Raw genomic sequence first — 23,681 nt, forward strand, 5'->3', positions numbered from 1 at the left:
CTCTCTTCTTCTTGTTAAACCAGATACACAACCAATGGCCACAAGTAGCTGTGTTAGGACATATGTGTGGTTTTTTTGTGTGTGTGTGTGTGTGTGTGTGTGTGTGTGTGTGTAAAAGAGAGAGAGAGAGAGAGAGAGAGAGAGAGAGAGAGAGAGAGAGAGAGAGAGAGAGAGACTACTATGTATGTGTGAGAGTGAGCTTCAACAAGAAAAAGAATCGTAGAGTGAAAGCTAGTAATGTAACTAAGCTGTTCTGTGTTTCTAAAAAATCAATTCTTTTTTATTTAATTTAATTATTTAACACATTAGAATATGAGAGATGATATGATCTGTCAACAAACAGTAGCTTATTGTCAGTGTTACATTCTGGATTCCAAACAATTCACATATTACATAGTCGTAATTTAATTACTTACATGTCCCACTGAACATATTAGTGACAAACATTGTGAATTGCATCATACCAACTGACAAAAGCTTGCACAAACTGCCTAAAATATATTTGTATGGTTACATGCTGACCACTTACAGGTTTGTCATTGACCACTTATTTCTACCAAATAAATGTTGTGCAGAACAGAAAGAGTTCTTCACAGAAAACAAACCTGACATGTATTTGGAAATGTAACTGGTGTCTATTTGACATCTGTCTCTGTGGGCAGATTGTTCAAGAGTTTTTTAGTGTGTAAGAAGTTTTGTGGGATTCAGTTATTTTGAGAAAGCTTTTGACTCAGTTTCTACAAAATCTGCACCTTTCAGAAACATGATATTGATTCACCCTATGTTTACAGGGAAAAGTGTACAAATAAATCAATCCACCTAGAAGTAGTCTGACAGTACCCTTTCTGTGGATAGTAAGCTCAGGTGGAGAATGGCAGAACGGGAGTAGAATTCTTAGGGAAATCATAGCCATGAAACTAGTATTTTAAGCCAAGTGCAGAGATCAGCAGTATTACTTGTGATTTATGGTCTCTTGAGAATGATCTTGGAACAGAAGATTGTATAATAGTAGTACAAGGTTCAGGCAATAGTTCACACTGCAGTCCTAATCATACAAATGAAGATGATATCAGCAACAATAATCAGAGTATAAAGTCTTGTTTATTTTTGACACAATCAATTCTGATTGTGTCATAAAAAAGTGACTGTGTCAAAAATAAGCAGAACTTTGTAATAAGTCAATCACCATCCCTTAAATGTAATATCATATTTTCCAAAATAAAGAGAATGTTCCTCACACTAATAGAATATTGTGTCACTCTTCAAGCATGTAAAGACTCTTGTGCGAAGTGTTCTGTAGAACATGTTAATTCATAAGTTTGAAAATCACTTGAAGAGAGGGACACGTGGGTGTGACTTATGCATCATTCCTCATTTGGTTGCATCACATATGTCATGATTAGCAGCTGAATACTTCTAGTAAGATGTGTCTTGAATGTGTAATTATTAGAAGTATTCAGAATGAGATTTTCACTCTGCAGCGGAGTGTGCGCTGATATGAAACTTCCTGGCAGATTAAAACTGTGTGCCCGACCGAGACTCGAACTCGGGACCTTTGCCTTTCGCGGGCAAGTGCTCTACCAACTGAGCTACCGAAGCACGACTCACGCCCGGTACTCACAGCTTTACTTCTGCCAGTACCTCGTCTCCTACCTTCCAAACTTTACAGAAGCTCTCCTGCGAACCTTGCAGAACTAGCACTCCTGAAAGAAAGGATATTGCGGAGACATGGCTTAGCCACAGCCTGGGGGATGTTTCCAGAATGAGATTTTCACTCTGCAGCGGAGTGTGCGCTGATATGAAACTTCCTGGCAGATTAAAACTGTGTGCCCGACCGAGACTCGAACTCGGGACCTTTGCCTTTCGCGGGCAAGTGCTCTACCAACTGAGCTACCGAAGCACGACTCACGCCCGGTACTCACAGCTTTACTTCTGCCAGTACCTCGTCTCCTACCTTCCAAACTTTACAGAAGCTCTCCTGCGAACCTTGCAGAACTAGCACTCCTGAAAGAAAGGATATTGCGGAGACATGGCTTAGCCACAGCCTGGGGGATGTTTCCAGAATGAGATTTTCACTCTGCAGCGGAGTGTGCGCTGATATGAAACTTCCTGGCAGATTAAAACTGTGTGCCCAACCGAGACTCGAACTCGGGACCTTTGCCTTTCGCGGGCAAGTGCTCTACCAACTGAGCTACCGAAGCACGACTCACGCCCGGTACTCACAGCTTTACTTCTGCCAGTACCTCGTCTCCTACCTTCCAAACTTTACAGAAGCTCTCCTGCGAAACTTGCAGAACTAGCACTCCTGAAAGAAAGGATATTGCGGAGACATGGCTTAGCCACAGCCTGGGGGATGTTTCCAGAATGAGATTTTCACTCTGCAGCGGAGTGTGCGCTGATATGAAACTTCCTGGCTGTGGCTAAGCCATGTCTCCGCAATATCCTTTCTTTCAGGAGTGCTAGTTCTGCAAGGTTCGCAGGAGAGCTTCTGTAAAGTTTGGAAGGTAGGAGACGAGGTACTGGCAGAAGTAAAGCTGTGAGTACCGGGCGTGAGTCGTGCTTCGGTAGCTCAGTTGGTAGAGCACTTGCCCGCGAAAGGCAAAGGTCCCGAGTTCGAGTCTCGGTTGGGCACACAGTTTTAATCTGCCAGGAAGTTTCATATCAGCGCACACTCCGCTGCAGAGTGAAAATCTCATTCTGGAAACATCCCCCAGGCTGTGGCTAAGCCATGTCTCCGCAATATCCTTTCTTTCAGGAGTGCTAGTTCTGCAAGGTTCGCAGGAGAGCTTCTGTAAAGTTTGGAAGGTAGGAGACGAGGTACTGGCAGAAGTAAAGCTGTGAGTACCGGGCGTGAGTCGTGCTTCGGTAGCTCAGTTGGTAGAGCACTTGCCCGCGAAAGGCAAAGGTCCCGAGTTCGAGTCTCGGTCGGGCACACAGTTTTAATCTGCCAGGAAGTTTCATATCAGCGCACACTCCGCTGCAGAGTGAAAATCTCATTCTGGAAACATCCCCCAGGCTGTGGCTAAGCCATGTCTCCGCAATATCCTTTCTTTCAGGAGTGCTAGTTCTGCAAGGTTCGCAGGAGAGCTTCTGTAAAGTTTGGAAGGTAGGAGACGAGGTACTGGCAGAAGTAAAGCTGTGAGTACCGGGCGTGAGTCGTGCTTCGGTAGCTCAGTTGGTAGAGCACTTGCCCGCGAAAGGCAAAGGTCCCGAGTTCGAGTCTCGGTCGGGCACACAGTTTTAATCTGCCAGGAAGTTTCATATCAGCGCACACTCCGCTGCAGAGTGAAAATCTCATTCTGGAAACATCCCCCAGGCTGTGGCTAAGCCATGTCTCCGCAATATCCTTTCTTTCAGGAGTGCTAGTTCTGCAAGGTTCGCAGGAGAGCTTCTGTAAAGTTTGGAAGGTAGGAGACGAGGTACTGGCAGAAGTAAAGCTGTGAGTACCGGGCGTGAGTCGTGCTTCGGTAGCTCAGTTGGTAGAGCACTTGCCCGCGAAAGGCAAAGGTCCCGAGTTCGAGTCTCGGTCGGGCACACAGTTTTAATCTGCCAGGAAGTTTCATTAGAAGTATTCTTTGTGATCAAAGTAGTGTTTCCCCTATCCCAGTGAATTTCAATGTGTATCCCAGGCTTAAAGTACTCCAATAGACAGGGCTAAGTATTATAGTTACAATTAAATCCTACTGACCATACAAAATACTGTAGCTTGGATGAAGCCATCAATATTATAGAATAATCACTTAATATCTTCTATTAGAACACTAAAAGTATCATTAATAGGAAGGATGAACTTCTCACATAGAGGAAAATGAAGGGATATGTGGAATATCAGCAGATGTGTTGTACTTACCAAAACAATACATGGAAACCACTCAAATGAAACAGATGGATCTTGATGGGTATAGCTAATATTTTATTACTGTAGAACCAATGAGAGGATAGTGAGAGAGGCTAAATATGAAAAAAATAATGCTGGGAGTACATCTGCAGCCCTTCAGATTAAGGGATAATGTCTTGAACAGCTCTTGGGACACTGCATCAAAACAGTGAATTAGGAAACACATAAACTAGTAGTAATGACAGTTTACATGCCAACATCATGAAATGTCTTTAATTTCAAACAGCAACTTGTGACAGATACTATACAGACCAGCACTGTTCCTGGGGACTTTAATGTTGATTTCCTGTCACAGTACTAATTCAAGACACCTAAAATTGTTGCGGTCTAGCTTTCAGTTGTTTGCTGCACTAAAATTTCCTACAAGAACCAAAGACTTATGGCAAAAGGCATTGCCAATCTGTTTTTGGACTCAACTAAAAATGAAAGTGAACAGAGGCAAGTATGAGAAATTCATAACCCCAGATATTACAGTAACTTCTGGTAGGAAATGAGAACTTTGCTTAATTCAGAGGACAAGTTGCAATCAAAAGTTAATCCTTCATTATCGCAAGTATTGTCAGATCCTCCAGTATGCTATTTAAGAAAGGAAAACAAATGCACTGTGTGGAAAAAAAACCTCCAATAATTAAGAAAAAAAATTGAAAATTACAAAATAAAAAACAATTAACTGCATCAAAGGAAAACTTAATTGAGAAAAATGATAAATTATGAACATGTAACACATTAGCCTCATTTGCAAATAGAAACCAAACTTTCCCCAGGTTTCAGCCAAATAATTTGACCTTCTTCAGAAGTAAGTGACACTAAACTACTGTATGCCAAAGTTTGGCCATGTCAAGTAAAAAACTGTAGCACCGTAGTAACTTGTCATAATCTACATAACTTGGGCCGAAGAGAAACAGCAGGCCCCACTGCGTGGACGAGGTCGGTAGGCCGCGAGAGCTACAAGCGTTTAGGTCCGGTGCAGCTCTCGCAGCCCACCGATCTCGTCCGCGCAGTGGGGCCTGCTGTTTCTCTTCAGCCTAAGTAATGTAGATTATGACAAGTTACTATGTTGCTACAGTTTTTTACTTGACATGGCCAAACTTTGGCATGCAGTAGTTTAGTGTCATTCGCTTCTGAAGAAGGCCAAATTATTTTGGTTGAAACCTGAGTAAAGTTTGGTTTCTATTTGCAACTGAGGCTGATGTGTTACATGTTCAGTTATTGCAGTTGCTGACAGGGCTGCACAATGTTAAAAATTCTTGGATAAATTATGAGAGAGGATTGTGGGCCACTACCAACTTTCAAGAGGGTAAATTTGTAGTACTGCTGACAGACACACATAAAGGTAAAAGTGTCACACTACCTAGCTTTAGGAAACAGTTACTTCACTTTCACATCACATTACAGGTGGGTCTCCCTTATCGACCAAAGATCCTAAAACAGAAGCCAATGAGAAATATGTTGATAAGTGAACAAGAAAGCCTCAACAATTTTGTAGGTGTACTGCTCTTTCACAATGGATTAATACCAAATAAAATGTGACTTACTCTGCAGATTTGTCTTTTCCTTTATAGTATGAAATGGCAATATAATTAGAAAAGATTAGATGTACAGTGTATTCAAAGCCTTTAAATAATTTTAATTAGAAGTGATAGCACCTGTATGAGCTGATCAGAACATACCAGACAGTTTCTTTAGACATGAATGTGGAGGACTATAAAGCAACAATTGAAAAGCGTAGATTGCTACTTACCACAACGAGAAGGCATTGAGTCGCAGATGCAATGAAGAGACTGCTAAACTTCTAGCTTACAAGCAGAAAGTTCTTCAGAAGCAGAAAAAAACCACACGCGTGCGCGCGCGCGCGCGCGCGCACACACACACACACACACACACACACACACACACACACACACACACACACACACAGAGAGAGAGAGAGAGAGAGCTATTGCTTATGGCTGCTCAGGCCAGTGGACTTTCCATTATTGGACTGTAAAGCAATGTTGAATGTAGCTCACTACTGTGTGACAGATGTAAATTTTGCATCAGGAATCTCTGTTCTAGATCACCACCAAAGGGCATTGAATGGCTAACCGATTTTCTTGTAGTGGTGATGTGTGGTTGACATTTATAAAAATTGGGAAATGTGCAAAATGCATCATTTATATGATACAATGGTAACACAGTGAAACATATGAGAAATGCATTAAGCAAATGGAACCATAAAAGCTACAACATAGTAGATAACCTCAAAAGGTATTGTAATTACCATATTGGCAGAGACCTTATCTAAAGTAATGGAGTATAGAGCTTATTTGTTAACATTAAGATAAGCTTGAACAACTGGTCCAGATATATTATTGTCTGTCTTTACAGCTAGTGGTTTCTGCTGCCACATTCTGTCTTCTATAGAGTACTTCCTATTTACCTATTACTATAACTCAGTCTGTATATAGCCTAAACATCTTTAAAACTGTCCAATTGTAAGCTTCTCACTTTCATCTTCTGTGAAACTTCTCTGTGTATGTGGCTGTTTCGTCATGCTGTTATATGAGCCAACATTTCGGCCACTGTTGCAAGTGACCTTTATCATGGCATGTTTACTACTGGACCAGTAGCTACACTTCACTAATGTAATTTCCCTGCTACTAAGGTCAATTTGTAATTTGTCACCAATGATGTCTGTAACACTATATCTAATTGGACAGAAGGTGTAAGGAAACAGGGAACTGAAAACCTTTACTGATTCTCGTTAATTCCTATTGGCTGGTGTCAGCAAATGATGGGAAACCAGTATTAGAAATTTTCTTTTCTTAGGGGGATAGGAACTGGCAGTCTGGAGGACACTGCAAAAAGATTGGTAATATCCAGAAAAGAAACTTTTTATAGTTAGGGTGGGAATATTACTTTTTTTGGAGGGAGGGGGGGAGGGGGGGGATTCCATACGTTAAGCAGTGTTTATGGAACAGTAAATGGGACTGGGTTTTATCTAGGGATAGGTATGCTCACTTATGATTCATATATTAAAACATGAAATACATACTTCGCATACATAATGGTGAGAAAATGATTTACCTTTTTCCTCTTCATTACGCTTTTGGCATGCTCTCACTACAAGGTCCCAGAATGTACACAAAACTATAAAAATGATCACCACCAGTATAGTTGACCTAGAAAATAAAACACATTTTAACTTCTATAGAAAATGATGTTAGGAATATAGAAATCACATGATAATTGCTACATATCAACTGAAAGGGGCATTGAGTAGCAGACAGGCACATAGGAAGATAGACACAGTGCTTCCTTACTCTCACAGTCCTCCCTCAGAGTTAGTTAAAACACACACACACACACACACACACACACACACACACACACACACACACACACACACACACACAGAGCACTTGTTTCCAGTGTGTGTGTGTGTGTGTGTGTGTGTGTGTGTGTGTGTGTGTGTGTGTGTGTGTGTGTGAAAAAGAACCAGCTGTCCACCGCTCCGTGAGTAGTGCCACCTGTCCACTGCTCCGTGAGTAGTGATTTTTATTTTTTACTTCTGTTGTATACAAAATAAAAAAGTTACTGTTTTCTACAAGCCTCACGCCCAAAACTAAGCAGAGTGAATAAATTTTAAAAGTAAATCATAGTAAGAAGGAGCTATAATAACAGCAAACAAATTTAAAAGAATGCAATATGCTGAAAAAATATGAATTGTGTAGAAAACAGATTACCCATAAGCATTAAAATTGATGTTACCAAAGGGAATTTATTCCTGTGTGCAGCTACCTGAGACTGCTGGCTTGGGAGCACAAAAACATATTCCAGCCTACAATGTGGTTGCATGTCTACTTACTCCATTATCACCACAACCCTAGATTCACATTTAGTGCTGCTGGTGAGAGACCGAAACAAGAGTGCCTGCTTTGCTTGCTGCCATTGCCACTGCTGGCCAAGTGTATTATACAACAGCACTTATTATTATTGCTGATGTAACAACAATATTGCTTGGCATTATCTATCAAGAAATTAATTCCCTTTGGCTTATTCAATAATACTAGAGAGATTTTTAGTATCATCCCTCTCTTACTATATCAATGCCTGAAACAGTGACAACAGAAAATAAGCATGATGGTAAACATACAGAGAAAGAACTTGTATCTCCAAAAGCCAAACAATGACTTTCAACAGTTCATAGCTGTTGTAAGCCCACTGTGTACTGCCACTGGCAAGGAAAGGAGGTGAGGGGTGGAGGCATTTTGTCCTGTCTAAGTACTGTTAAAGGAGCTACTAAAAGAGTTAAGAGTATAGCGTATTACGCATATAAAAGAGTTAATGTGAACTTACAGAATTACAATGTCTGCTGTGCTCAGTGATGGCAATTTGGACGTGCATGATCCATGTGGAACATCTATTGTCAGCTTTAAGCCACATAAGTTCTCTAAAAAACTTGTGACAAATGCCGAGACTTCATCAGGATCACAAGATATAGGAACACATATTCCCCATTGAGTCAAAGAGAAAACTGGAAGGACCATTGGACCCTGTTCAAAAGGGAAAAAAATATTAGCAGCAATACCATCATAATGAAAAGCTTAAACAATTTCATCTCTGCTGAAAATGAACCTTCTTAAGATCTTCTTGAGTTATTGGCTGGCTGAGTGGTGGTGTCACCATGTCACAATGGTACAATGAGTTTTGTAGCCATCATCTTCTGGCAAAGATGATGGATACAAAACTCATTGAAACACTGTGACAAGACAACGTCACCCCTCAGATGATCATGCAAGAAGATTTTACCACTGGAATATGCCAAGAAAGTTCGTAATCATATGTATGAGCCTTCTTAAGGTTATTTATATTATCTGTTTGAAAAACTCAAACCAAAAATTTTTCATTGCATAAACAAATATTCTTAATGGAAGACATGGTTGAATGTGGATGTAACTTTGTATACACCTAGTGGTTGAAAATCCGCTTCAGTTGTAAATTTCTTTTAGTATCAGAACCAGTTTCGGGCTCTCATAAGCCCATCCTCATGTGTCACAGAAACTGCCAATAGGGCTAGGTGCTGTGAAACCTATGTCAATGTGAAAGTGACACCAGACAGTACTACGGATGACTCTGGTGTCACTTTCACATTGACATAGGTTTCACAGCACCTAGCCCTACCGGCAGTTTCTGTGACACCTGGGGATGGGCTTATGAGAGCCCGAAAGCAGTTGTGATAGTAAAAGAAATTTACAACTGAAGCAGATTTTCAACCTCTAGTAACAAGTTCAGTTGCGAATGTTCTTCCAACAAGATTGTCTGTATACACCATCAAAAGGTATATAAATCTTTAGAGTCACAAATCTTGTGGCAGGTTGAACAGCCACTAGAGCACATTAGGTTATTACCAGACCTCGTAGAGAATACAAGAGGCATAAACAGCATCAGATGTTGAGTGATTACAGTGAAGGACATGGAGATGCTGCTTACTCATGCAAAACAATGTGATCAGCGCCTGACAGAGTTCCAAACAGACCTCACTGTCGGTCTCCATTTGGTCAGGCAATTGAATCAAGTGATATCCAGGTGTGTGGGGCGCTGTGATGTAACAGTTGCCTAATACTGGTACAGCACAGGAATGTGAAGTCAGGCATACTTGTTGCCAAGTTTTCAAACAACCATACCTGACCACGACAAGGTAGGTCCACCATACTATCTGCCACCCACGTTGGAGCTCCTTCGCACCTGTGACAACCATCTGTTAACAAGTAATGGATTCTCTGCAACATTGGTTAGAGACTAGCAGCAGCCAGATTAGGGAATCACTATTCAGTGCATAGACTACCATCAGCAATGGAACACAAACTGCTGCTTTTTGAGTGGTACTGTGATCGAGAAGCACACACAGCTGATGAATGGCATCACATTGTAGTCTGCAATGAATCATGGTTCTGCACTAACCCAGATGACCATCATCACTGAGAATGGTGGCCACCTGGGGAGAGGTCCCTTTCTTCCGATGTTTTGGAGAGTAGTGCCTAACATGAATCCCTCCATTGCAGCCTTCAGTTTTTGTATGTTCATATGTCAACAATACAAGTCAAAACTGTCAATAAGCACTGCCGAACAGATTGGAATCTTCATATTAAAATCTATTTAGCTCACCTAACACACTCAGAGGCACATTAACTATGCTGTTTATTTCTTTTGCTGTCAATTCAGTTATTGTCTTCAACTGCACTAAATACACAAACATGTCAGCTGATTCAATGACTTCATTTTTTCATTTGGATCAGTTTTTCTCTATGTATTGTTTATACATTATGATAGTCTTTCATATCTACTTAAAAATTTCCTTTATTTGTTTTTGAGACAGTACAAAATCTCTGTCTGGCTCCTCTTTCAGTTTAGAATTTCTCTTCTGTTTCAATAAAGTTTAGTGAAAGGTGAACCATTTATGTATATACAGGGTGTCCCATTCAAACCTATCTGATCTCAAAGACCCAGGGAAAAAATAAAACACATTAGATGTGACAATGAAAAATGCGCCACATTGCAGAGCATCTCAAAGAATTTCTTTATTTTTCATCAATACACCTCTACATGTGAACCATTTGTAACATGAAGAATATCCAGGCTATATTCAATTTCTTGCCAAGATCTTTGTAACATTTTCTCTGTTATTGTTGCAATTGCATTAGTAATACAATGTAGCAACATAGCAATATTGTCCACTTTGGTCGCATACATGAATCCCCACACGAAGAAATCAAGTGGCGTAATGTCAGGTGAACATGGTGACCAGGCAATAGGCCTCCACACCTGATCCAATGATTGGGAAATTTCCTTTCCAGGAACTTGTGAACAGCCGTTGACCAATGTGATGGAGCTCTATCTTGTTGAAAAATTATGTTGGGTTCCAAGTCCTATATCTGAGGGTACACAAAGTGTTCCAACATGTCCAGATACACTGACCCATTCACCGTTTGTTCCGCAAAGAAAAATTGTCCAACATTCCCATCGTCCATTAGCCTGCACCAGACGTTTCATTTGGGGCTATCATGAACAAGTTCAGTGACGACATGCGGATTTTGTGAACACCAAATCCATACATTAGGCCTATTAACCCTTCCTGATAGATGAAAGGTTGCCTCATCTGAAAATAAACATCTTTCCAGGAAGCTGGCATCCATATCAATACGGTACAGCATATCCGCAGCAAATTGTTGTTGGTGTGTTTTGTCATTCGGCGTCAGATGTTGCAGGATTTGCACTTTGTAAGCATACGTACGAAGATACAGGTGAACTACACGATGCAATGTTGATCAAGGTACATCAGGTTGCCTAGAAGCTTGACGAATTTACTTACATGGGCTTCTGAGAAATGTTTGTCTGATGTCCTCCACTGTCTCTTCTGAAACTCTGTAATGTGAACCGCCAAACATTTCAGAACACTTCCTGTTGCCGGAAATTTCCTATAAAATTCCTTAATTGTTTTCACATCAGGTGGATCACATTCATACGCATGACAATAATTTTTTTGCACAGTAATCGGCGATTTTGTTTCTGCAAAGCACACTACTGCTTGCACACACTGCCGTGGAGTCAACATTTTCAGATCATGCGACCAGTTTGAATGGGACACACTGTGTTATTTAGTCTGGCCTCAGCTGCACGCTGCTACCAAAAAAGTGTTTTAAATGTTGGGATACAAATGTATAATAATTTACCAAATGAAATCAAAGCAACAAACAATGCAAGAGCCTTCACACATAAGTTAAAAAAATATCTCTTGGACCAATGCTTTTATGCAGTTGATCATTTTTTTGAAAGGGGTTAAAATTGTAAACAATTTTATAATAAATGTTCAATTAGGTCTGAAAATTATATACTGTGCACGTCTATGAAATATACTGGATTATTATATGCTGTGCATGTCTATGAAATATACTGGATTATTTTCTATTACGTTTGTATTGGCTGTTTGTATTTTACTATACAATATTTGTATTTACTGTTTTGTTAAAGATAGATAATTTCCTCATTAATAAATAATGTAAAATCAATTTATTATAAATTAATTACAAATATGTTCTCTTGACCTGTCCAATATCATATGTACAACCGTACAATTCTACGATTTGTATTGACTGTTTTGTTTAAGATAGATAATTTCCTTGCTATAAAATAATGTAAAAATCAATTTGTAAAAATTACTTGTAAATATGCTCTCTTGACTTGTCCAATATCATATGCACAACTCTACAATACTATGATTGCCTGGATCAATAAAATACAATACAATAAGACACCACTCCCTGTTCAGCCTGTTGTTTTCCTGAGCAATTCAAAGGATTTTCTGCAGAATACCTTCTGGTCTGCAACCTGCATCTGTGTTGTGTGATCCTGGAGTGCAAGAGGCAGCTGTTTCAGTAATGGCTGTAGTGATATTAGTAACCGCATTGTTAACACTGCTGTCAGCTTCAAGGACATGATCATCAATTTTGCATTGCAGCTATCAGCGGTAGTCATCCCAGTTAGTCTTTGAACAGTTAAGACTACTAAAGGCAGAGATAAATTGTCCCACTGCTGAAGATACCACTTAAGTGTACAGCCTCTGTAGTAATGAATCCAGGGATTCCCTTGATGACACGAACATCGAGTACATCTGGCAGATTTGGCTGGGGGTGGGTTCTTCAGGTCCACACACTTGTGTATGGAAGTGTTCTACAGCTCTATGTAAGGTGTTGCCACTGTAACTGATTGTCCAGGAGTGCCACACTTTGGGCTTAGCATTATGCACCCCAGCAATGATGTGCATCCCTCTAGTTTGGAGGAGGCTGGTTGCATCGTAACAATTCTTTGTCTGATCTCCACTGCGACTGAAGAAGCTTCTGTGTAATGTGGTGTATGTTTGAGTGCAGTGTAGCAGCGGAAAGAGTTCTTGATCTAAACAGCAGTTCTGCCCACAGCAGTAGGGCAGTCTGTACGATAGCACGCATAACTTGCAGTGCTGGCTCATAGTGCCAGTTTTAAAACAGTCTATGAGACTACACAGATGTCAATGTTCTCATTCCGTAGGAACTGCATGAATTCCAGCAGGTGGTTGTATATGCTGTTCGCATTCCAAATTGCAAAAGTGGAGCCTTCAGAAGCATTTCTGGGCATGTCTGATGTCAGTAGTTCTGCTGGTGATCATCGATGTGCTTCTGATGGCTTCTTGTAAAGCCACAACCATGATTGCTAGTGGGGTTTCAGTAACAGTTTGATGAAAAAAAAATGAAATGTCGTGTGGCTAGGGCCTCCCATCGGGTAGACCGTTTGCCTGGTGCAGGTCTTTCAAGTTGACGCCACTTCGGCGACCTGCGTGTCGATGGGGATGAAATGATGATGAAAGACACACAACACCCAGTCATCTCGAGGCAGAGAAAATCCCTGACCCCGCCGGGAATCGAACCCGGGACCCCATGAGCGGGAAGCGAGAATGCTACCACAAGACCACAAGCCGTGGACTGAAGTACATATACCAGTTTAGTAACTTCGGAATGCCCTGCCATAGTTGATAGCAGAGCATGATGTGGGGTTGGTGTGTTGGTGGTTGCTCCTGGGTGATCTGTAGTTCTGCTTCAATCATAGGGAGTGCAACTCAGACATCACAGGCTAGCAGATCCGACCTAATACATGTACAGCAAGTGGTGGCTGTGGTTGCTGGCCACTGCTGTGGTGGTGTGATGATGTTGTTGTTGTCATTGTTGAATGAAAGCTACTTTTCCTCTGCGCCCCTTTTATACTGGTGCCACAGCAGTGCAATACTGTTTACTCCTTACCTAACGAAACGCATTTCCTTGTTTGAGTACAAAATCATGAGCTTGCGCATATGACTGCACTCGGTCTCAAGGTCAAAACATATAAGAAACAGTCAAACGAAAACCAAACACCTGCCACAATGGGACCATGGAAAGGTTCCATTCAAAAGTAATCACCACACACGTTAAGGCATTTGTCCCAATGGGAGATGAAACGATCTATTCTTGTTCAGTAGAACGCAATCAGCCACTGACAGATCCAAAAATGCATCCTGTCTACCACTTCCTCATCTGAGTGAAACCGACGTCCATGAGTGCTTTTCTTCAGTCGTTAGAGACGTAAAAATCACCCAGTTGCCAGTACGGGCAATGTTACAGTGTTTCCCAACCAGATCGCTGGAGCGTAGCAAACATCTGATTGGCAGTGTAGGGAGCAGGCAGGCATTACCGTGCAACGGGATGTTTCCTCTGCTCATCGAGTTCTTCAAGCGTGAAACCACAATCAATGCGCAGCACTGCAAAGACTCTCTGCAGAAATTGCAATGCGCCATAATGTCAAAAAGCTCAGGAATGCTGTCAGACAGAATCATCCTGTTGGACATTAACGCCCACCCTCACAATGCCCTCTGCCAATCAGATGAAGGCTACACTTTAACGATTTCGCTGGGAAACTCTGCAACATCCTCCATACTGGTCACTGGTTAACTTTCACATCTTTGGCAAAACTGGAGAAAGACACATGGACATCGGATTCAGTCGGACGAAGAAGTGCAAGAATGGTTGCGGTTGTAGATCCGTCAATGCCGACCGCGTTCTATGAACCAGGAATTAATCGTCTTGTCTCCCAGCACCATAAATACCTTAATGTTGGTGATTACCATTCCATGGCCCCGTTGTGGCGGGTGTTAGGTTTTCATTTGATAGCCCTCATAAATTCGAAGTTGTAAATACCGTATTTCTTCCGAAACTAGTAATCGTATTTTAAAAAGAGGAACACATCTGACTGCGTCCCTTTTAAGATTACAATACTAGTCGCAGAAATTACAACAGTTCCATTTGAAATGGCGAAATTGATATTAATATACCTGTATTTAATATAGGTATGAAAAGACATTGTACGTCGCTTAATGGGGCCTTTTACATAATTCACGTGGGAGAAAACACAATTGTTTTGTTGTTGTGGTCTTCAGTCCTAAGGCTGGTTTGATGCAGCTCTCCGTGCTACTCTATCCTGTGCAAGCTTCTTCACCTCCCTGTACCTACTGCAACCTACATCCTTCTGAATCTGCTTAGTGTATTCATCTCTTGGTCTCCCTCTACGATTTTTACCCTCCGCGCTGCCCTCCAATACTAAATTGGTGATCCCTTGATGCCTCAGAACATGTCCTACCGGCCGATCCCTTCTTCTAGTCAAGTTGTGCCACAAACTCCTCTTCTCCCCAATTCTATTCAATACCTGCTCATTAGTTATGTGATCTACCCATCCAATCTTCAGCATTCTTCTGTAGAGCCACATGTCGAAAGCTTCTATTCTCTTCTTGTCCAAACTATTTATCGTCCATGTTTCACTTCCATATATGGCTACACTCCATACAAATACTTTAAGAAACGACTTCCTTACACTGAAGTCTATACTCGATGTTAACAAATTTCTCTTCTTCAGAAACGCTTTCCTTGCCATCGCCAGTCTACATTTTATATCCTCTCTACTTCGACCATCATCAGTTATTTTCTCCCCAAACAGCAAAACTTCTTTACTACTTTAAGTGTCTCATTTCCAAATCTAATTCCCTTAGCATCACCTGTCGTGTCACCGCCGGACACTTGCTAGGTGGTAGCTTTAAATCGGCCGCGTTCCATTAGTACATGTCGGACCCGCGTGTCGCCACTGTCAGTGATCGCAGACCGAGCGCCACCACACGGCAGGTCTCGAGAGACTTACTGGCACTCGCCCCAGTTGTACGGACGACTTAGCTAGCGATGCAACACTGACGAAGCCTCGCTTATTTGCAGAGAAGATAGTTAGAACAGCCTTCAGCTAAGTTAATGGCTACGACCTAGCAAGGCGCCATAGCAATTGATAGTTATCGTATGAAGCATGTCTCATCAAGAACGATGTATACAAATGATGCATTAAAGTTAAGTATTCCAGAAGCTACGTACTTTTCTTTATAGCATTCATTACGTATCCTGTTTCAGACTTCACGCCATCCTGCGTGAGCTTATAACGTGCATTTCGGTCTCCTCAAACCACACTGTGTCGGCACTTCTGTCGACACATCATATTGGCGACGAGGATGGGATTCTTCGTCCACCGGTATTTGCAAGTACGCATCTGCTAGGTCCAACTTAGAAAAATATTTACCCGGGCACAGTTTGTCAAAAAGATCTTCCGAGCGGGGTAAAGGATAAGTGGCAATCACTAGTTGTGGATTCACTGTTGCCTTGAAGTCCACGCAAAGTCTCAATTTTCCGGAAGGTTTTGGCAAAATCACTAAGGGCGAGGCCCAGAGAGAAGCCTGCACACGTTCAATTACAGTCATCTGTCTTAAAGCTTCTCCACCAAGGACATTGGGGTATAGTGCGAACGAAACAACTTGCTCGTCAGCATTGTACTTGGTTCGGAATCGATGCTGCGATTACGAATATGTGCTCTTCTTGCATGGCGTGTGCCGAACAACAATCCGCACCACCGCGGAAATTCTTTGCATGATGGCCGAAATCCACTTCCCCTTGGCAACGCTTGCACATAGATTTTGCTGGTCCATTCTGGAATGCTCGATGGTTGGTTGTGGTCGATTCTTTCAGTAATTTTCCTTTTGTTGTCCGGATGTCTTCCACGACGTCATCTGCCACCATCCAAGCGTTATCCGCTATCTTTTGCATTGAAGGTCTTCCACAGACTATTGTTTCCGACAATGGCCCACAATTTATATCCGCAGAATTTCAGTCATTCTGCAAGGCTAATGGTATTCAACATCTGACATCCGCGCCGTTTTCGCCTCAGTCAAACGTTGCCGCTGAACGATTGGTCCGGAGTTTCAAGTCACAGATGTTGAAGTTAAAAAGAGTCGCATTCTCGGGAGGACGCGTTATTGCTCTTTTTGTCCTCGTATCGCTCTCAGCCCCGCGATGGTCGCTCGCCGGCTGAGTTGCTCCACGGTCGTCCTCAACGAATCTTGATGTCTTTGCTGCATCCGCCGCATCAGGTTCCTGTGCAGCGGCAGACTCCTGCATTTGCTCCAGGCGACGTTGTTTTCTATCGCAACTATCGCGGTTCACGGCGTTGGCTCGCAGGGCGCATTCTTCGCTGCCTCGGCCGCGCGATGTATTTGGTTTTGGGGGCCTCTGGTGAGGTGCGTCGGCATCTCAATCAGCTGCGCCTCTGTCGTCGCCTGGGTTCTGCCGCTCCCCGTCTGCTTTCAGCGATGGTGCCGTCCGGTCAGCGCCCTGGGGACCCATCTACTGGCTCGCCTCATACCCAGGTGTTACCGACGCTGCCTTCCATTTTGCCCCAAGGCGACGCGCCGCCGCCGCCTGTTCTCCCGCCGACGCCGCCCGCAGTGGACGCGTCGCTGCAGCTGCCAAGCGCCTCCCTGGGTCACGCGCCGCCGATAGCTTCCCGTGACCAGCAGTCCTCCGCCATGGAACTCTTGCCCGCTCCGGACCACATGGCGTCTTCGCGCGTCGGGTACCCCGACGCGATGGAGGTCGACCCTTCGGCCCCTCCTGTCTCTTTACGGGCGCATACACCGCATGTTGGCGTGCACCCTGGACTAGGTTTTCAGGCGTTTCCTAGCTCCCCTCGGACCGAATGGCCGGGTGCGGGTGGCACAGCCTCGCCTGTTGTTAGGCTCCCCACCTCGTCGCATACGCCACCATGGGGTCCTCCCCACGGCGGGCGGAAGCCTTATAACACGACCGTTCGCCGATTTGCGGGGGAGGAATGTGGTGTCACCGCCAGACACCACACTTGCTAGGTGGTAGCTTTAAATCGGCCGCGGTCCATTAGTACATGTCGGACCCGCGTGTCGCCACTGTCAGTGATCGCAGACCGAGCGCCACCACACGGCAGGTCTCGAGAGACTTACTAGCACTCGCCCCAGTTGTACGGACGACTTAGCTAGCGATGCAACACTGACGAAGCCTCGCTTATTTGCAGAGAAGATAGTTAGAATAGCCTTCAGCTAAGTTAATGGCTACGACCTAGCAAGGCGTCATAGCAATTGATAGTTATCGTATGAAGCATGTCTCATCAAGAACGATGTATACAAATGATGGATTAAAGTTAAGTATTCCAGAAGCTACGTACTTTTCTTTATAGCATTTATTACGTATCCTGTTTCAGACCTCACGCCATCCTGCGTGAGCTTATAGCGTGCATTTCGGTCTCCTCAAACCACACTGTGTCGGCACTTCTGTCGACACATCATCACCCGACTTAATTCGACTACATTTCATTATCCTCGTTTTGCTTTTGTTGATGTTCATCTTATATCCTCCTTTCAAGACACTGTCCTTTCCGTTGAACTGCTCTTCCAAGTCCTTTGCTGTCTCTCACAGAATTACAATATCATCGGCAAATCTCAAAGTTTTTATTTTTTCTCCATGGATTTTAATACCTACTCCGAATTTTTCTTTTGTTTCCTTTACTGCTTGCACAATATACAGATTGAATAACATCAGGGAGAGGTTACAACCCTGTCTCACTCCCTTCCCAACCACTGCTTCTCTTTTATGTCCCTCGACTCTTGTAACTGCCAGAATTGTGATATGTTTAAAAAAACTGAGTTGTGGAGCTGAAGTGGATCAACCTACATTGCACAACTGCTGAGGCTCGGTTCGCATGCAATATGGCGACTCCGAATCACCGCCTTACGGGCACGTGCAGTGAGGAACAATGAAAAGCATAAATTGGATGCACTCACAGATCTGCGAGGGATGTCCTCAAAGAGCCAGCGCCCCGCTGTGGCTATGCTGAGGAGGCGGGCCGTCGCGTTGTCGATGTCTGCGGGCGCGGGCAGCCGCACGTCCGCCAGGCAGTAGCGCGACGCGGGCATCGCCACACACTCGTCGAAGTCTCCCAGCAGCCGCAAGTTGCCGCGCAGGATGGACGATCCGGGCTTCCCTGTCGCGTCCAGCACTGCAACACACAGACGTACCGAGGTTTTTAATGTGATGCCTAACGAAATTTCCACTCTTCTGGAACAAACATTTGAATATTAAATATAGTTTTATAAGTTTGTTTCATTTTTTTATTTCAAATGTTCCATTTTTTGAGAGTGTTTTAGTTCCCTCGTTACAGCTAGACGAAAATGCTTGTTTTTAACACGAGATGGGTTGCGCTTTACCGAAGTAAAGCATCGTCAGTGGTCTGCAATTAAAGTTAGTTGCAATCTGATGTTTTCTAGTTCGGAAAACAGATCGTTAACAAATTGTTGGTTTTTATTTACGGTAATTTCTGCTTGGTTTTTTGTCTGCATCAGGAAGTGCCGTCTGCTAGTTCGTTTTTGGTTCCTTTCTTCGTCAGCCACTGATAATTGTGGTCTAATATACGCTGCTTTGCAGAAGTAAGCAATTTTGACGTTTAACACAGCACAGTTTCGTACATCAGTGTTCACTGCACTTATTTGTATGCACACAAATGAAGAATCAAATGTTCCTCTTTCTCTGTACCACCCTTTACTATATTAGTAGCGTACCGAAATCATATGCAAATTTCCTAGATAAGACACAGATATTTCATTTACTGACGGGAAATTAAAGTCAGATGAAATGGTGTGATATACGTAAAATTTCCCATGTCAATTACTATTCTGTCATATACTTTGAAGCACTTAACCTGAATCTCGCTCGAGTCGTCAGTCAGCAAAAATCTGAAGCCTCCGGCGAAGTAGCGTATTTGCTTCTGCTCTCGTTCGCCGACTTTGAAATCCTACATCACCACTCCATTGTTGAACGGTAGCGAGCTACGCAGGCAGCATCTGTGTGAACCATGCATACTGTTGCCACATAAAGCATGTTAAGCGCCCACTAGGTAGCCAATAATATCGTGCGACATTATCAAGTTGTCCCTATACTGCTCAATAACACTGTTTCGGAATGTTGGACGACAAAGACGCTGATGCGGTGACAATTGTTCTACTTTGTTGCAAGCAGAAAAAAGTGGATGAAAAACTAGTTCAAGGTACGTCAAATACCACTCAACAACTCTTATTGAGAGAAGTGAGTTTGAACGAAAAAAGAAGGAAGATTATAACACAATGTGTTGATGGGTCAAAATTTCATACATTCCTGGAAACATATAGAGAAACATGCTGCTGCAGCCGCCCAACCCCCCACCACCCTCCTGAATCTATAGTAAAATGCAGTTTTTATTCATTACAATATCCTCATAGGCTTCTAGACGTCATTTCACATGACTCCGTTGTACCTATGGTTTAGCCAAATGCAGCACCATGTGACGTTTGCTGGTCTTAAATATTAAGCAGCTTAAATCACTTAATGATGGCAAGGCCACCGGTCCAGAATGTATGTCAGTCAGATTTCTTTCGGAGTACTGATGTAAGAGTTTCACACTTAGGAATCATATACAACCGCTCGCTCTTAGAAATATCCGTATCTAAAGACTGGAGATTGACACCAATAGCCAAGAAAGGAAATAGGAGTAATGCGCTGAATTGCAGGCCAATATTGCTGACGTCGATTTGTAGTAGGATTTTGGAACATATACTGTGTCCGAACATCATGAGTTACCTCGAAAAAAAAAGATTTATTGACAAACAGCCAACGAGGACTCAGAAAATATCGTTCTTGTGAAACACAACTAGCTCTTTATTCTAACGAGGTGCTATCGTCAGGGGATGTCAAATTGATCCCGTACTTTTAAGATTTCCAGAGGGCGTTTGAAACCGTTCTTCACAAGCGCCTTCTAGTCAAATTGCGAGCGCCTATGGAGTACCGTCTCAGCCGTGCTACTGGATTCGTGATTTCCTTTCAGAAAGGTCACAGTACGTAGTAACCCGCGGAAAATCGAGTAAAACAAAAGTGATATCTGGTGTTTCCTAAGAAAATTTTATAGGCTCTCTGCTGTCTCTGATCAACTTAAACGATTTAGGAGACAATCTAATCAGCCATCTCATACTGTTTGCTGATGATGCTGTCATTTACCGTCTTGTAAAGTCATAATATGATCAAAGCAAACTGCAAAACAATTTAGGAAAGATATCTCTATAGCGCGAAAAGCGGCAACTGGATCTAAATAATTTAAAGTGTGAAGCCATCCGCATGATTTCTAAATGGAATCAGCTAAATTTCGGTTACAGGATAAAACATACAAATCTAAATGCTGTAAATTCAACTAAATACTTACGTGACTTCTGAAATTTTCCCGGCGTATTTCTTCTTCTAATAATTTCCGGGTATGCAGCCGGATCCCGTCGACATTCTGCCATGATATTTCGGCCCAGAGACGTCCGGCCATCATCATGTGAGTACACAACTACTGAAGAGCCCAGGTGCAGTCGCGGTATTTATGCCGAATCTCTCCCGGAAATTATTAGAAGAATAAATACTTACGGATTACAACTACGAAGAACTTAAATTAGGGAAAGCACCAAAGTATTTACAATATGATTTTGGAACGTGTGCTGTACTTGACACTATGAATCACCTCGAATTGTCCGCCCCCGGAGGCCCTAGTCACACGACATTCACAGTTTTACCTCGAATTAAATGATTTATTGACAAATAGCCAACACGGAGTCAGAAGATACCATTCTTGTAAAACACAACTATCTCTTTATTCTCACGAAGTAATGAGTTCTACCTACAAGAGACGTCAAATTGATTCCATATTTTCAGATTTCCAGAAGGCTTTTGACACCGTTCCTCACAAGCGACTTCTAATGAAATGGTGTACCTCCGGGGTTGTTTTAGTCGTGTGACTGGATTCGTGATTTCCTGTAACAAAGGTCACAGTTCGTAATAATTGGCGGAAAGTCATCGAGTAAAACGAGTAATATACCTGTATGGCGTTCCTCAAGATAGTGTTACTAAAGAGACTGCTTACACTACGCTTGTCCCAGCCCTCTTCTGGGGTATTGTTGTGCTGTACATTACATAGGTTTGACGGAGGACATTGAAAAAGTTCAAAATAGGGCAGCTCGTTTTATATTATCGCGTAATAGGGGTGGGAGTTCCATGGATATGATATGTGAATTGAGATGACAATCGTTAAAACAAAGGCGATTTTCTTCTCACGAAATTTCAATCACCAACTTGCTCCTCAAAGTGCAAAAATATTTTATTGGCGTCCATCTACTTAGGGAGGAATGATCATCATAATAAAATAAGAGAAATCGGAGCTCGAGCGGGAAAATTTAAGTGCCCGCTTTTCCCGCGCTCTGTTCGAGAGTGAAACGATAAAGACATAGTTTGAAGGTGGCTCGATGAACAGTCGGATAGGCACTTAATTGTGAATTGCGAAGCAATCACGCAGATGTAGATGTAGATAGAAGTAATTACCTATGACAAAAACTGAGTGGATAACCATAAATTCTCCAGGATTTAAAAAGTTTTTTGTGTCATCGATAAAATTTAGTTCTTGTGGCAAGATAGTCCCGAAACTGTTTGACTAATTATATAAAAAAACGGCAGTTTAAGAGTCTTGTGGTTGACCATCCTCCCCCGGAAAAATTTCTTGCGGACACTCTTGTCCTCATATATATCAAACATATGACAGAATTCATATGAGAGAATTCCAAGAAGTCGACGCTCATCTATTATGCTACGATACCTTGTTACTGGTAATTCTTTCGAAAACTTAAAATGCAAAAGTGCACTTTCATCTCCTAAGTGTTTGAGGCATAGTTAAGGAAACGCGTCATGCTATGATACGTGCACTAGAGGACTGCATTCGAGTACGTAATGTATGCACATACATAAATATCTCTTTATATTTCTATTCATAGTTTTGCATTAATTATATTTCCTTGCAGCATGTTCCTTCGTGGCTACAGGGTATTGTTCCCTGCATTTTTTGAGCAATAAACCGTACGATTAATTCTTAACATTTTCGGTTTTGTACTCACCTGCCCTAAAATCTCACAATGCCGGCAATGATTTATACATTTCGATGAACTCATTTTCAATAGAACGACAACAACGAACATCGAATATAAAGTTATTCAGAGACTGTGGTATCACACCCCAAACCTTCAATACTATTGCGCATCCGTAAATACTGCGCAATATTATTGACTGTCTTGGGGTCGCTTTAGCGATAGGCCTCTGTTCAGTAATAGTCGTTTCTTTATGATGCTACTTCGCCATAAGGACACAGCAGAAATGACACTGTAACAATAGGGTGCGCTTACAACCACGAACCGAGAGAAAGGCTGCTTCTCGCAAACTGAAGCGAGGAACGCAAGGGGTAGGAGAGCAACGTACCTCTCTCGTATTCTTAAATCGCCATTCTTTTTTTTTGCCCTTTCTGTACGCGACGCCCTGATGGGGACACATATCGCAACGCCTTGATATGACCCTGCTGAAACAGGGCCGCTGTCCCTAACTGTTACAATTAGGTACAGCGAAAAAATATGCGTGGCGAGATGTAGTCGAAGTTTTAATTCATCATCATCATCAGCAGCAGCATCATGCTGAACAGTTTTCAGCCCCAGACTGGTGCTGTTTGGAATATAAACCTCGCCATCTAGTCCTGTTTTCCCACCACCTTTCTGTGTTCACTCTGGTCTAGTCCTTGCCTTTCTTTCAACACGCTTCTCCACAACTTTCGGCCATCCATCCCTTGATCTTCTTCTTGGTCGTTCCCTTCGCATCTCCATTTAGTGATCTTGTTGGGAAGCCTCTTGTTTTGCAATCTCTTGAAGGGACCATACCATCTTAGCCTAGATGCTTCTATCCTTCTCTGCAATCTTTCACGATTTCCTTTACCCTTCCATTCCTCATTCATTCTTTCGTTGTTACTCCTTTCC

At 42.5% G+C, this 23,681-nt stretch overlaps 1 protein-coding gene across 1 annotated transcript in view; it reads right to left on the bottom strand.

The window, feature by feature from the left end:
• Positions 1–23,681, bottom strand: part of LOC124709004 (O-acyltransferase like protein-like) — a 192,130-nt gene that overhangs the window by 96,645 nt on the left and 71,804 nt on the right. Inside the window, exons 4-6 of the mRNA XM_047240637.1 lie at positions 18,615–18,829; positions 8,237–8,433; positions 6,965–7,059 (exon numbers count right to left, since the gene is read on the bottom strand). Of these exons, the coding sequence (XP_047096593.1) occupies positions 6,965–7,059; positions 8,237–8,433; positions 18,615–18,829 (507 nt within the window). The remainder of the gene's footprint in view (positions 1–6,964; positions 7,060–8,236; positions 8,434–18,614; positions 18,830–23,681) is intronic.

Source organism: Schistocerca piceifrons, chromosome 7 (assembly GCF_021461385.2).
Source record: "Schistocerca piceifrons isolate TAMUIC-IGC-003096 chromosome 7, iqSchPice1.1, whole genome shotgun sequence".
Classification (NCBI taxonomy): domain Eukaryota; kingdom Metazoa; phylum Arthropoda; class Insecta; order Orthoptera; family Acrididae; genus Schistocerca; species Schistocerca piceifrons.